The following is a 16,989-nucleotide window of genomic DNA, read 5'->3' on the forward strand; positions in this document are numbered from 1 at the left end:
CTTTTGAACATCTTTTAACCACTTCAGGTTTCCAAACAAGTCAAGCATTAAATAAAGTGAACGGACCATTCTTCCGGTGTTTCTAGCTCTGAAGACGTTCTATATTTTATAATAGAAGACAATTGGAAGATTCAAAATATGTTTTGTCAATGTTTTATCTTGAAAAAACGATAAAATTTTTTTATTTCCTCAGTTAATAAAAAGACTGGGAAATGACAAAAAATGCAACAAAAATGCTGAGAAAATAAAAACATTGAAAAAGAACTAAAAAAAAAACAACTCAAAAAACAACCAAAAAATGATAAAAAGAAAAAAATTATGACATTTCCTATTGAAAAACTTGTCAGGGTCGACAGCCTGAAAAAGATGACGTGTGCACATACCCTTAAGAGTACATGCTTAAAATAGACCAACAGAGCATCCCTAGATATAACAGATCAAAATATAATGAATTCTGCAAAGTGAATACACTGTAAAATAAATACAAATACATTTGTATGCGCATGCTCTGGAAGTGCCTTTAGCCAAATGCATAATCATGTCAGTAAAAAATGCTGCTATATATTTATTTTACTCACTTAGAGCCATTAATTCCGCAGCACTTTACATCCATTATCATCACTGTCCCCAATGGGGCTCACAATGTAGATTCCCTATCAGTATATCTTTGAGGTGTGGGAGGAAACCCACGCAAAGACAGGGAGAACATACAAACTGCCTGCAGATGTTGTCCTGGACCCCAATTCTGCAAATCAACATTGCTTACCACTGAGCCACCATGTCGCACACCTTGTGCTGATATATACACTTTGGTATTCATATACGTATGTAACAACCTATAGTTACCATTATTAGCTATACCTGCATACATTTTTTGTTTTGCATAATTTATATACCACACATAAAGGGTCTAATTCATTATTGCATTTTTGTCTAGTTTTTTTTTGTATTTTTCGCTTGTTTCTCATTTCCACTAATTCCTCTTTTTTTAATGTACTTGCTGTTTTAAAATATAAATATATTTCCCTCTACTTTTAGCACTTTGTAAAACAAGTCAAAGACAAAATCAAAAAGCATTGAACCCTGTGCACCCTTTTGAACAATTTGGCATAAAACGAGTCAATGAATGCTACAAAATAACAAAAGGAAAGTGACTTTAAAAAAAATCCTGGAAATGATAAATCAGCTCAGTAATGGAACTGCATCTTTTGCACTAATGTATTGTAACAAAGTTGGATGTGGATCTGCCGGACAATTATAACACATCCTGTGGAATACCCCTTTATATAGCTCAAAATCTAATGTACAGTATTGCCATAGAGTAAAATAATATAATTCTGCACCAGTGGAAGTAGCTAAGTACAGAGGTCCTCTTTACATTGATCATAAACACAAGATAAAATAAAAAATAAAAAAATCCTCCGGTATAATTGGAGACAAGACGATCACGTCCCTTGTATGATTTCTATTAATTATAATAAAGATGACATTTTACTTTATTACATAAAGGACATCCTCTGAACAGAGAGTGACCCTGCCACGTCAGATTTAGTAGGAACCCATTAAAACTTTGACTGGGTGGCAAGAACTCACTTCCTTTTATTGGTATTTCTTATTTACGTAATTGTACTCATGCGTCATTGTAGTAATAATGTGTGCCTCCAAATATGATCTTCTGCCACAACTGACTTGTACAGAGATTTTCTACTTCTGTTTTTAACTCCCCTTCTCCCAAGACTCACAATTTTGTTTTTACTGCTGTTCTTGCATTTTTGAGAGATGTGCAGGCAACCGAAAAATGGCAGTTCTGGAGTTTTGAGGTTTTTCCCTTTTTGGAGTGTACCATACAGGCCAATTAATTTTATATATTTTTGGAAGCAGCAATACCAAATATCTTTTTTGTGTTATTGAACTCGGAAAAGAGGAGTGATTCAAACTATATATTTTATTAAACATTTTTCTTTCTTTTTTTTCATCCCCATAATTTACTTGAACCTGTGATAGTTTGATTGCTTGTTCTTAACACTGCAATACTGGGTAAAGTCTGTAGCTAGGCTTCATGGGAGTACTAAGATGGCGCAAAATGGGTCTTCAGCAGGCCCCTGGTTGGCAACCCATTGGCAGAAAAGTGGCACCAGATGGGCAGCATAACGCGATTGTTCCATTATGACGGCGGCTTTTAAGAGGTTAAGCAGCTTCTGTCAGAGGCAGATGTTTGGAGCAGGCTTGGATCACAGCTGACCATGAGAATTTGGATCCCCTTTCCCTCAATGGAAAGTGAAGAAGGTGAGGTAGTAGACATGTGTGACCACAGCTTCATGCACTTCTTTGGGTATAGTGAGGTGGTAGTCCTCATCTGTGACCACAACACCCATAGACAATGAATGGAGCAGTGGTCAAGCAAGCACACTACAGCAACATTCACATAGTGGACATGGGACTTCCATTTTCGTACTCGCTTTTGTTGCCAGCGGTTTAGACATTCAGGGTATGTGCACACGGTCAGTAATTGGCAGCACTCTGGACTCAGCACATGTTCGTTGCGTCCAAAGCGTGATGGCTTTTGAACGCAGGTGATTCCGCTTGTGCTCATTGAACCGTGCGGAATCACCGCATCCATTGTATGTGTGAAATTTATCTTGCGGAGATGCAAGTCTCTGCAAGATAAATTGACATGTTGCAGTCTGGAAAGACGCGCTGCATGTTCGCCTCTGCAGGTAAGCTGCAGGCCTTTGTGCATGCATAGTGGACATGGGATTTCTTGAAATCCCATCCCCTATGCTGTAACATCTGGACACGGCGGGTTGGATGCTGCAGAGGTACAGTGTCCAACCTGCAGCGTTTACTGACCATGTGCACGTACCCTAATGGCTGTGCGTTAAGATATTTAGAGGGCACACCAAATTTATACAAGATGTACACTGACTACTTTACATTATATCAAAGTGTCAAATCTTTAGTTTTGTCCCATGAAAATATATAATAAAATATTTAGAAAAAAATGTGAGGGGTGTACTCCGTTTGTGAGATACTGCACATGTAAAGTGCCATGGAATAAATGGCGCTATAATAATAAATACGGTAATAATAATATTTGTAAATCAGGGCAGGACTGTGGGCAGGGTCTTTTCTTGGTGCTCTGGACCTTCATCTGCCTTCTCTTTATGAATGACATGTCACTGATCTGTCAGAGACATGCCCCCTATTTTAAATATTGCGCAGGTGCCTACATTAGGTCTCGAACAAAATAGTGCTGTGATCGGTCACATCCATATCGTTATCCAATAAAATGGCGCCGCTGTCGGTGCTTGCTTGGTTTCACCCATTGACTTCAATGGAGTCAATCAAATCTGCAGCAAACATGCAGGAAGAAAAATGTTTGCAGATTTGCAGATTTTTTTCTTGCATTTTTATGGATGTCATATCAGGTGTTTCCCATGCAGTCATCTGCCGTACGTCGGATGTGACTGTGACCTATGGTAAAAACGTTTACGGCAGGTCGCCGGCGTCAGCTGATGAGAGACTACTACTCCTATCAGCCGATGCCTGCTGTCACTGATTACAGTGGGAGCAGGCGGCGGCTGTTGGGTGCAGTCATCAGCCGGCACCTGTGCTCAAAGTAAATGAAAAGTTAATGTCATCTGACAATACAAAGGTGACATCATCCCTCCAACTATTACCCCACTTGCCACCACACCAGGACAAGTGGAAAGAGCTATTAATATAAGCCCACAGCTGTCTGCCTAGAATTATAGGGGGACCCTTAGCCATTTTTTAGGGGGGGATCCCCCATTTTAATAACCAGGAAAGGCTAAGTATGCAGCTATGAGCTGATATTAATAGCCTGGGAAGCTCCATGGGTATTACCCCTTCCCAGGCTATAAACATCAGCCCCCAGCTGTTGGCTTTCCCTCTGTTAGTTATGAAAATTATGTGGGAGCTAACACAATTTTTTTCAGAAAAATAATCATTCATTAAATACATGTACAATAAGCTGTCATTGACATCTTTATATCTATGTATTCTATGTGCATATATCTACTCTATTTGGACAGGTCACGCTGTGATTTTACAGTATGCAACAGATGAAATGTCGGGTTTTCAAGGACAAGGGTATGTAAAAATCGGATGGCACTTGCATAGTCAGACTGACGTGCAATGTTTTTCTTCCACCCATTGACTTACATTGGCGAGTCTCGTCTGAAATACGAGGACAATCACAGCATGCTACTATTGTATATTCTGTGTGTGTGTTTATTTACCTCTTTGCTTACAGGTTTAGTAATGAGGTGTCAGGCTGATACCACTTTATTACTAAACCTAGGGCTTAAGGTACCGTTACACTAAAGGTACCTTCACACTAAACGTTGTCGCTAGCGATCCGTGATGTTGCAGCGTCCTGGCTAGCGATATCGTTGTGTTTGACAGGCAGCAGCGATCTGGATCCTGCTGTGATATCGCTGGTCGTTGGTTAAAGTTCAGAACTTTATTTGGTCGTCAGATCGCCGTGTATCGTTGTGTTTGACAGCAAAAGCAACGATGCCAACGATGTTTCACAATGGTAACCAGGGTAAACATTGGGTTACTAAGCGCAGGGCCGCGCTTAGTAACCCGATGTTTACCCTGGTTACCATCGTAAAAGTAAAACAAACAGTACATACTCACCCTCTGATGTCCGTCACGTCCCTCGCGTCCGCTTCCTGCACTGACTGAGCGCCGGCCGTAAAGTAAAAGTACAGCACAGTGGTGACGTCACCGCTCTGCTGTTAGGGCCGGCGCTCAGTCAGTGCAGGGAAGCGGACGCCAGGGGACGCGAAGGTGAGTATGTAGTGTTTGTTTTTTTACATTTTACACTGGTAACCAGGGTAAACATCGGGTTACTAAGCGCAGCCCTGCGCTCAGTAACCCAATGTTTACCCTGGTTACCCGGGACTTCGGCATCGTTGGTCGCTGGAGAGCGGTCTGTGAGACAGCTCCCCAGCAACCAAACAGCGACGCTGCAGCGATATAGACAACGATCCGACCTAAACTAGATCGCTGGAGCGTCGCTGTTAGGTCGCTGTAGAGACGTCAAACACAGCAACTCCAGAACGATGCAGGGGCGATCCAGTGACGTAACGGCGACTCACTTATCGTTCATGCTCCATGTAAAAACATTGCTGACATCGTTGCTTTTGCTGTCAAACATGACAATACACGCCGATCTAGCGACCAAATAAAGTTCTGGACTTCTAGCTCCGACCAGCGATATCACAGCGGGATCCAGATCGCTGCTGCGTGTCAAACTCAACGAGATCGCTATCCAGGACGCTGCAACGTCACGGATCATTGTCGTTCTCGTTGGAAAGTTGTTTAGTGTGAAGGTACCTTTAGTGTCAGCGACAGCTGCTGACACCAACCTCTAATCTTATTACCCCAATGCGACTGCACCAGCGCATCTGGAAGAGCCCAGGCTAAGAGCCAGAACTGGTGCTTCAAATATGAAGTGCCATTTGTGGGGCATTTGACGGTTGTTATTTTTTGCCTGGGATGGGGCAAATAAGCATGAAAAAGGTGATACAAGAAAATTACACCACAAAAATATTTTTTCCCTTTTTCAAATATCTTGAATTAGCTCCAAAAAGAATTATTTGCTGTACAAAACGCATAAAAAAGCACATTTTTTGTAGCATTTTTGCTGCCAACAAATTCCTAGAGACGCAGAAATGTTGCATCAAATACTCAACGTGTGCACATAGCCTAAGACTCCACACCATATTTCCAAAATAGTGGACAATACTGTGATATATATACTCTGATGACTAAGAAGAGGAACATTAGATTAACGAGGTTCTTTATTTGGTCAGCAATATCTTATATTTAAGCAATATTTGACTTGAAACATAAAAAGGATTGCAACTAGGCCACATAAATAAAATTTTCAAGATTTAAATAAGTAGGTTGTAATTTACTGATGATGAAATAAGTAAGTAATGGCAATCAGCAGCCCTCGGTGGTTTGCTCCGTACATGTTGGAAATGTTTCATTGCTATGCAGTAGTGTACATTAGCCAGTATACAAATTGGCAGTAAATTTCCATCTGGGACACTTATTACGGTGCTTGTGAAATGCATTTAATGCCTCCTTTGCTTAAAATACAAGTTTACTCCAATTAATACTGTCATGCAAATGTAAATGGGTACAACTCTAATACTGTGCTGTACATGTATGGCATTTAGAAAAAAAACTAATAGGGTTTTATAACATTAGAAAAAAATGTTTTTTTTATTTCTGCAAAAACAGCACCACCGTTGTCTATAGGCCACATCTGGTACTGATGCTCAGTCTCATTTTATTCAAGTGACTACCAGACACAGCAACGTTGTTGAAATGTACTGTATTTTTCGGACTATAAGATGCACTTTTTTCCTCCAAAAATTGGGAGTAAAATGTGGGGTGCACCTTATAGTCCAGATGTACCAGCTCTGGCTGTGGTGGAGGGTGGGGGAGCGGCATCGGCGGAGCAGTGGGTCACAGGAGGCTGGAGCCAATGGCTGCAGCTAACTCCTTCGTCCACTGCTACAGAGAAATGAATATTCACTGCATTCTGCATCCATGGGCATGGAATGCAATGAATATTAATTTCTTTTTACCATCCTGCTCTGGTTGGCCCCCATCCCAGTCCTGGTATGCATCGCCTCATCCTTATTCTGGTATGATTGGCCCCCAACCTCGCTCCTGGTATGCATGGCCCATCCTTATGATTGGACCCCACCCACACCCATCCTGGTATGCATGTTTACATCAGAAAACATTAAAAAAGCAAACCATTACACTTACCTTCCAGGTGCTCCCTCGCAGCGTCCTGCTCCGCTGCCAGCAGCTGCTTTATGCTTGAAAGCAGCACATGGCAGGGACACCATGCGCTGCTCACAAGCAGAGCACAGCTGCCGGAATCCTTACTGCTTCCCGCGCAGGGACTGTGCGCACAGAGAGCAGTGAGTATTCATTGCCCTTTAGTAGCGCTCATAGTGACAGCCGGAGCCTTCCTGCAGCTGCCGGATGGTCACATGTGCCGCTACTTAAGAGAAATTAATACTTACCTCTCTGGGCATGGAGAGAGGTGAATATTAATTTCCCTTAAGTAGCAGCACATGTGACTGCCGGCAGTAGCAGGAAGGCTCCGGCTGACAGTGTGCGCTCTACCTAACAGCAATGAATACTCACTGCCCTCCACGCACATAGTTCCGGCGTGGAGAGCAGTGAGTATTCCGGCAGCTGTGCTCTGCTTGTGAGCAGCGCATGACATCCCTGCCATGCGCTGCTTACAAGCATAAAGCAGCTGCTGGCACCAGAGCAGGACGCTGTGCGGGAGCACCGGGAAGGTAAGTGTAATGTTTTTTTTTTTTTTTATGTGCTCTGATGGGGCCATGCATACCAGGATAGGGATAGAGCCAAGCATACTTGGATGAGATGGGCCTTGCATACCAGGATAGGGATAGGGCCATGCATACTAGGATGAGATGGGGGCCCTGTATACCAGGATAGGGATGGGGCCATACATACTAAGATGAGATTGCGGCCCTGCATACTAGGCTAGAGATGAGTATAGGGATGAAGGGGACCATTCCTACCAGGATAGGGATGAGGGGGCCATACACACCAGGATAGGGATGAGGAGGCATGCATACCAGGATAGGGATGAGGGATCCATGCATACCAGGATAGGGATGAGGGATCCATGCATATCAGGATAGGGATAAGGGGACCATGCATACCAGGATAGGGATGAGGGGGCCATGTGTATCAGAATGGAGTTGAGGGAACCATATATACCAGGATACGGGATATTAAGTACAGAATTGATCACATTTTTTGCTTCAATTTTTTTTCCCAATTTCCTCCTCTGAAACTTAGGTGCGTCTTATGGTCTGGTGCGTCTTATAGTCTGAAAAATACGCTAAATCCTTCTCTTGGAAACCTCTTTAAGTGGATTCTCCATTTTTATATATATTTTTTGTGTTATTACATACATGTACTTACTGCCCACCCTTACCATTACTCTTGGTTGACATATACTAAGATCAGTAACAAGCGATGGCCAGAATTAAAAAACAAACAAACATGATTTTGCAATATTCTGTCAGTAGATGTCATGCTATATGTGCCTACTTATGTCTACCCAGTGACTGCAATGTGAAGTGCACCCTGCCAAAGGTTTTGCTTGCATGTCGCATACTGATTTTCTGGGAGTCTATAACAAAATTAGCAGAAAGGTAGGTGATCAATCTTTACTTCTCATTAATTTAGCAAGCAATAAGATTCCTTAGGGTATGTTCCCACAGTCAGTAAACGCTGTGTACATCCGCAGCGTCAAATCCGCAGCGTCCAGATGTTACAGGGATTTCAAGAAATACTATGTTCACTATGTGTTCAGAGATGCCCGCGGCATCCCTGCGTAAACCGACATGCGGCGCGTCTTTCCAGACCACAGCATGTCTATTTATGTTGCAGAGACGCCTGTCTCCGCAGCGTAAATTACCCATAGGATTTAATTAGATGTGGTAAAATCGCATTATCTTCTTAGTCACATGCATATTAAGTGCGGGAACGCAGCTTACTACGCATGTGTACTAATTGAAATAATGTCTTACCTTGTTTCAGCTGGAAGCTCGCATACACTGCAGTCCTCGCGATGAGCTGAGCTGACTGCGAGAACTGCCATGCACGTGATCGCCGGGGACAGGGTTCTCTCCGGTCACTTGCCAAGTTCTCACAGTCAGCTGACCGCGAGAACTGCGATGCACGTGACCGCCGGTGACCGAGCTATCTCTGGTCATCAGCGGTCATCAGCTTAAAGTTCTGCTGTGTCTGGATGTCAGGCTGAGTGGTGGCAAAATGCCACCTTCAGCCAAAGGCATCCAGAAGTAGCAGAGCTGGACTCGTCGTGGGACAGTATGTATATCTTCTCGGCGGACAGATAAGGATATTATTGCTTTTTTTATTTTATTTCTCTTCCAGGAGATCGAGGGCTTTGGTGGAATTAGGCGATGCAGTAAGTATGGTTTAATTAAGATCTATTAACGGAGTCTGTGTTATTATTATTTCAATTAAAGGACTTTATTCTGGCTGTGTCTTCAGTGACATATGTCCATCACCAAAGCTAAAGAATTACAACTCCGGATTGGTGTCCCAGCCTACTGGCTTTCACCAATGTAAAAAAATGTAATTCTCTTAAAGAACTAGTCCATGACGCTTCCAAAAAGTGTAGCTAGAGACATGATATTGCCTATCCTGAGGATAATCACAGATATTACGGGTATATTCGGCTTATCTACCTTAAGCATTAAGGTAAAACCCTATCTGTGAGAGACCGCTAGTGCTGTTAAAACACAGATGTCCATATTCAAGTACTATTTAAAGGGGTGTTCTGAAACCAAAGGTAAATTTCATCCACAATGTCTATCTATTCAATTTCATAATCTGAACACTTTTCTAATATACTTATATTAAAAATACACTCCTGTTCTCTGTTTACTCTAACTAACTTCCTATCTGCTTATTTTTTACTTCTGATGACGTTTTGTTTGACAATCCCCAGGGCATGCTGATATGCTGAAAAAAGGACGTCATTAGGGGGCCTGAAAAACCTGGCTACCAAAGGGAACGCAGTAAAGCCACCCAACCCCCCCCCCCCCCCCCGCAACAGACGTCACTGATGGCGACCCCCATTTCTAGGTGGTGACTACCCCTTTAAGTCAAAAAGCACAGATGTCCCCAATATCAACTTCATAGAAATATTGAAACTATAAAAACCTAATAGTTGCTATCAATGGTTTACTCCCCTCTCAGAAGCATGATTATATGATAGTTCATTTAACTGTTCATTGCACTACATAGTACAGACACTCACCGTAAATTTTTTGGATTCCCAGTAAGTCATCTTGGGGAAGCTTGAAATTATGTGTTTCCATATATTGGTAGAAAGGTGCCATAATGGCGCTGGGGTCGTTGGAGTGTTCTAAGCCCAAGGCATGACCAAGTTCATGAACAGCAACTAGAAAAAGATCGTTTCCTGTGGGGTGAAATAAAGTATAATACATTTTTTTTTAATAAGACACCAAATATTTGTTTCCAGTTAGATAGGCCAGACTATTGTCTACGGTCTCATGCGCCCCAAAATTTGAGAAGATCAGGTTCATAGTGCCAAAAAGGCTGTGAGAGGAACATACAGCTCTGGCAAAAATTAATAGACCACTGCAAAATGTTCAGTTTGTCTGATTTTTTTCTTTATAGGTATATTTTTGAGTAAAATGTGAATTGTTCATTTAGTCTATAAACTTCTGACAACATGTCTCCAAAGTTCCAAGCAATACATTTTTGTATTTTTTTTCTGAAAAGGAGAAATGGTCAAAATTAAAAAAAACAGTGCTTTCAGACCTCAAATAATGCAAAGAAAACAAGTTCATAATCATTTAGAAACAACAATAATAATGTTTTAACTCAGGAAGAGTTCAGAAATCAATATTTTGTGGAATAACCATGATTTTCAATCACAGCTTTCATGCGTTTTGGCATGCTTTCCACCAGTCTTTCACACTGCTTCTGGAGCAAAAATGTAAGCAGTTCTTCTTTGTTTGATGGCTTGTGACTATCCATCATCTTCTTGATTACATTCCAGAGGTTTTCAATGGGGTTCAGGTCTGGAGATTGTGCTGCCCATGACAGGGATTTGATGCGGTGGTCTCTTCATTTTTGCCAGAGCTGTAGAGGTAATTATGCCATACAGCATGGCATTGCATGGTATACAGGTATCCTCCAAATGAGAATTTCTTCTAGGGGAGAATATCTGTGTACACTGCGCCATAGAGGTGCAGTATAGACTCTGTGCTCTAACCTATAATAGAATGAGTATGTCCCAAAGTAAAGATATATAGTAGATGCAATTCAGCTCAACCCAAACAGATACATAGATATGGAAAAAAAAAGTGGGAAAAGCGAAGGCTAAGTGCCAAAATTGGTGCATCTTAGGCTATGTTCACATTTGCGTTGTTGGGCGCAGCGTCGTCGACGCATACCGACGCATGCGTCATGCGCCCCTATCTTTAACATGGGGGGCGCATGGACATGCGTCGGTATGCGTTTTCTAGCGTTTTACGACGCATGCGTCATATAGACGCACAAGACAGGGCGCAGGGGACGCTACATGTTGCAGTTTTCCTGCGTCCTAATTTAAAAAAAAACGCATGCGTCGCATTTGCGTCGTAAATGCGCCAAAATAACGATTAGTGTCTATAGAAAACGCATAGGGCGCAAGTGACTGCGTCGTCCTGCGTTGTTCGACACACGCGTCTTTTGAAAAAAAAAAAAAAGCGAAGTGTCAATTTTTGTAACGTTGGACGCATGCGTCACAAAACACTGCGTTGTGCATGCGTTTTGCGTTGCGTCGCCGACGCTGCGCCCAACAACGCAAATGTGAACGTAGCCTTATGTATGTGTCATTTCTGGGGCTGCTGAGAGCTGATGTTTTTAGTCTGGCAGGGGGATAATATCCATGGCCCTTTCCTAGCCTATTAATATCAGCCCGCAGCTGTCTACCTTGCCTTGCTGGATATTAATTATAAGGGGGACCAATGCCATTTTTTGGGGGGTCTCCCATTTTAATAACCAGTAAAGGCTAAGTATACAGCTGTGACCTGATATTAATAGCCTGAGAAGCGCAATGTTTATTACCCCCCTGCCAGGCTATAACCATCTGCCCGCAGCTGTCCCTCAGCTGGTTATTTAAATTTTGGGGAACCCCACACATTTTTTCTTTAATTAATTAATTTAAGACTTAAATACATGTACCGTAAGCTACACACTTAAAGCAATGATTATATATCTCCTGCACATATTTCTATTTATCTACTTATCTATCTATGTATTGAATATTTTGTTAGAAAACTATCTTTAAATAACATAGAGATTCACTCTATGTAAAAGCTAATGTTCAAATCGCATTGCATACGGATGCTAGGTGAGAAAAATTGCATTGTACACGCATGACACTACTCGCACGACACTTGCATGACACACGTCCGACTTTTCAGGAACAACATTGGACTGATTTTATTAACACTGACGGGTATGAACCCTTAAATGCAGTGAGAAATAAGTTTAGAAAGTGCAAGTGCACAAAAGGTGACTAATGCAGTAATAGCAATAGCAAACTAATATACAAGAGCACATAACTAAGTAAATAATGCCTGAATAGACATAATGAGAGTTACTGACCTGGGTTCATGATGGACCTGTGTCTGTGCCGCCCCTCATTCCAACGCGCGTTTCACATGAGCTTCCTCATTATACCCTTGCCTGTCGTTACTTGGTTATATTCTCTTGTATATTCTTTTAGTATTACTGCGTTAGTCAATTTTTGTTCTCTTGCACCTTGTACATTTATTTGTCTTTGACCTGGCATTTTACACACATGATTTTGTGTTGATGATGTCTCTCATCTTCTCCTTTTATTTAATTCATGTTACTTTTACTCTTTTTATCCTGTCTGTCATGTGATGTCTTCAATAAAATGGATTTATTATATCATGCTATCTTCACTTTTTATTTTTCAAAATAGTTTCTTTTTGGTTCCCTAGATTTTGTGATCATCTAATGACCCCTATATTGGTGCACAAAAAGCCCTATAGTGCACAAAAAGTGACTAATGCAGTAATAGTCAAAGAATAGACAAGAGTATATAACTAAGTAAATAATGACAGGCACGGGTATAATCCTCACTCTCTGAGGAAGCTTGTGTGAAATGCGCGTTGGAGTGAGGGTTGGTGCAGACACATCTCCAGCATGAACCTGGGTCAGTAACTCTCCTTATGTCAGGTATTAGACCCTTGCCTGTCATAATTTACTTAGTTATACACTCTTGTATATTGTTTTATTACTATTACTGCATTAGTCACTTTTTGTGCACTTGCTATCTTCAATTTTTATTTTCCCAAATAGTTTCTTTTTGGTTCCTTAAACTGTGATCATCTGATGACCCTATATTGGTGATTTCAGCTCACCATTCATGGCAGCCGTTCACCTCCTAATCTGCAGTGGTCTAAGTCCTGATATTTTGAGTTCCTTGATTTACATTCTGAATGCAATGTAATTACAAAGTCTATCGCCAAGAGTGACTATAACATGGCAAGTAATTTACGGATCCTTTTATAACAGAACCACTAACAAGTTACTTTATAAACAAGAAAATAATACATACAACAGCTTATTTAATATGGAAAATGCAAATGTCTGCCTCTTAGCACTATAGGTTTAAGAGCCACAAAGCTCTTTGTACAAAGTAATTGTTTCACCTAGATCATCTTAAAAAAATGAAAATTAGATAAATGTTGGCCTCAATTCTGCGCATGTCTCTCAATGAATCAGGAGCGTCTGACAAGTGGCATACACCTCAGTAAATCTTGCCACAAATCTTACTCTGGTCAGAGACTTGAGTGAGATTTCAGGTGCATGGTACACCACAGCTCTTTATTTTGGCGCAGCTGGGTGAAACTGGCACACAAACACCAAAATTTGCAAATCCACATCATAAAATAGTTTTGCAACATTACACAACTAGATACAGCATACCTTATGACAGAAATCATTTTTTTCAGTCTCTGACTTGAGTAAGATTCATGGCGAGGCGCACATCACTTCATAGATACTCCTGATTCATTAAAGGTGTTCTGTCTTAAACTACAAGTCTTCAGTCCCTATTAGTGAGGAGCGAATAGCATTGTTGCTCGGGTCTCCCCGAGCACGCTCGGGTGACCTCCGAGTATTTGTTAGTGCTCGAACATTTAGTTTTCCTCGCCTCAGCTGCATGATTTACAGCTGCTGGACAGCCTGAATACATGTGGGAATTCCCTAACAAACAGGCCATCCTCACATGTATTCAGCCTGGCTAGCAGTCGTAAATCATGTAGATAAGGCGAGGAAAGCTAAATGTCCGAGCGCTGCAAACACTCAGAGATCACCCGAGCATTCTCGGGGAGACCCGAGCAACAATGCTATTCGCTCATCACTAGTCCCCATGTAATTGGTGACTTGTGAATCTTTGCATTGCGCGCAGTGCGCTCTGAGAGGATTCTCCGGTGTCAGAAGCAGGCAGTCATGTGACTGCAAATATGTGATTTGCATACTTCCGGCCACATTCTGACTAACTGTATCCAGCCTCACTCAATACAGTTTCAGTGCAGTCTAGTTTAGTCAGCAAATCACATACTTGCGGTCTCGCCCCCTCCTCTCCCTGGCCTCTGTATCCTGCCCGTCACTTTTTATGTTCAGTAACCTTAAGATGGAATAAAGGACTAGCACAATGCACACAATGGTGAGTGCCGCTTAAGTTTTTCAAATACTTTAAAAACTGTTTACATTTAAGCAGAGCACCTTGAGCCATTCGATCAGCTGCTGAAGCTCTTCTATGGGGAAGCCACCCTCCTTGCATGGGATTTGTAATAGCGTGATCTGGTGCAGCATCTACTCTTCTTTGAAGACTTGCAGATTTAGACTGGACAACCCTTTTAATGAATCAGGCGCCTCTGACTCCAGCTTGCCCGTTCATCGGTCTTGATGAATCGAGGCCTAAACGATAGCGGTGGTAACCACCTCTTAAATTCCTGGATAAATAAAAGTTCTGCATCTTTCTCAGTTTTCCAGAACCTCAACATTTTTAAGTTCTTGATTACAACAAGATGCTGAATTGGCTCCCAGAACTAATACATTTAATAGCTCAAAAAACACATACAGAGTTGAGATTCTTCAACTTTCCATTTCAGGACCATACCAGCTAAACATAATGAAGCTGTGCATGAACCTTATCAGAGACTGGCCTCTATGCTTAAAGGGAACTTGGCAACAGGTTTTTACATATGCAAGTAGTGGTATGGCTAAATAGGCGCTTGTACTCCAATACAAATGTACACTTTTATTGTACAGATCCAATGTACCATTCATGAGAAAACGAGAGTGGAAGCCATATGCAAATCAGACTGAAAGTGCACTGGGGGAATGTCAGCACACTTGGAAAAAGTTCTACTGCATAGACACACCCTGCGGGCACTTGTAAGATTTCTCAGGAACTCAGATCACTACAAAAAAGTACTGTTTGTATGGGAGTACATGAGCCCCTATAGCCATACCACTTCTTTTATATATAAAAGCCTGTTGACAGGTATTATTTTGGGACATGCAGAGTCAACAATACCAGTCACTAGCTCTAGGCCCATTCTTCACCCTCCAGACTTTTCTTCTGCAAGAATGAAGTTAATTTGTTTCTGCCTGGTCTGATCTACATTGGATAATGTATTCCTGTGACAGATGTTTCTGCCGGGTCTGAAGGTTCATGCCCTTAGAAAGTGAATGGGGCTAAGTTGCAACTTATGCTATACTAACCTCATACAACCCATATTGGGGATTTTTTTCAGCAATTTCTTGTGGAATATTGAGGCATTTATTGAGATCCTATCAGCTTTATGATGCTATCAGTTCTAGAACATTAATAATTTTAAAGGAAAATGTATACCCATTGTCATTTGGCCAAACCTGAAAATACAGCAAATGCTGGAAGCATTTAGGCACCGTAGAGGTAACTCACCATCATGATTGGAATTCCCAAGTGTCCATGGCTCATCCGAATCAAAATGTGTATCTCCCCCTATGCCAGGTCCAGGAAAATAGGCATGTGCTAAAAATCCACCCTCCCCGTCAAATGGAGAACTGTCCCCGTGAAATCCAGAAGCAAAAAATATCATAATGTCTGCTTCTTTATGTGACGTTTTAATTTCTTGATAGGGGATTTCTTCAAATGTGAGAGGAGTCACCTTCTGCCACACATCAAAGGCCTGGCGGATTGCTTTTCTAGTGTCCAGTTCTCCTACTTTAGGAGTATAATTGTGTATGCTGGAAAGGAAGACAAGATAAGGAATACAATTAATTCCAAGAACGTACCCTCCTTCTAAAATACATGGGGGATTAATCTATACAAGGTTACTATATTTCACAGAATTAACCCCTAAACTACTAACAATACACCTTTTAATGATGGTCATTATTGGGCCTTATTGCAGAAAGCCTTGCTTTTATGGCAATATACAATAGCGTTTCTGCAATCCCAATGACTCAACACCAAGCGCTCGCGCTCATATGCATTACGTAGTCGCAGTGGCCATGCCACTGAGTCTACCTAGATCCATAAGTGTAAGGGCAATATGTAAGAGAAAAATAGGTAAAAAAAAATTCAAGCAACATGTCTTTAAAAAAGTAACACAAAATTGTAGAGCAAAAAGTAATAAATATTGAAAAGAGCGGAAAAAAAAAGCTGTGCCGCAGTGACGAGGTGATGACAAATATAAAAATATGTAAACCCGCATGTGAAGAGGGTGAAAAAATACTGTTTATATTTTTGTTTCTAACATTTTATATTTCTTTTAGTTTTCAGAAAATAAGACTGAACTAATACTGAACATGTGATCGTGACCTAACAGTAAGTTGTCAGTGCTCTGGGCTGATGTCTCGTGAGATATCTTTCATATATGTGGGGTATGCTATGGAGTTCCGTATGTGGCCACCTTTTGGGGACAATTTGTTTCCTTTACTTAAAAGCAATTAAAATACTTTTTGGCAATGGGTTTCATTATAAAGGCACTTTATTTTCTTGCACATTCGACTTTGCTGTGGTCTGTGACCATCAGTCAGCTCAGAAAAAGACAGATAAAAGGGATACAGACTCCCTGTCAGACCATCATTGTTGGCTGACTGAAGGTTTCTCCATTAATACATTCTTAATTAACCAAAAACACTTATACTTACCTTATGCCCAGTCCACTGAAGCCAGTGTCCCCTGTAAAAGGATTAAAATAATAAACAACCACATTCCTTACCTGTCCGCCAAGAAGATAATATTCCAATTGGCCCACGATGAGTCTAGGTTTGCTACATCTAGATGGCAGGCTGCATTGTTGCATGATG

General features: G+C 41.4%; 1 protein-coding gene across 2 annotated transcripts in view; it reads right to left on the minus strand.

The window, feature by feature from the left end:
* Window positions 1-16,989, minus strand: part of MMP24 (matrix metallopeptidase 24) — a 239,951-nt gene that overhangs the window by 56,412 nt on the left and 166,550 nt on the right. For both annotated transcript variants that reach the window (XM_077252106.1, XM_077252105.1), the window contains 2 exons: window positions 15,617-15,921; window positions 9,893-10,054 (listed from right to left, as the gene is read on the minus strand). In XM_077252106.1, coding sequence (XP_077108221.1) covers window positions 9,893-10,054; window positions 15,617-15,921 — 467 coding nt within the window. The remainder of the gene's footprint in view (window positions 1-9,892; window positions 10,055-15,616; window positions 15,922-16,989) is intronic.

The sequence above is a fragment of the Ranitomeya variabilis genome, chromosome 4 (assembly GCF_051348905.1).
Source record: "Ranitomeya variabilis isolate aRanVar5 chromosome 4, aRanVar5.hap1, whole genome shotgun sequence".
NCBI lineage: Eukaryota > Metazoa > Chordata > Amphibia > Anura > Dendrobatidae > Ranitomeya > Ranitomeya variabilis.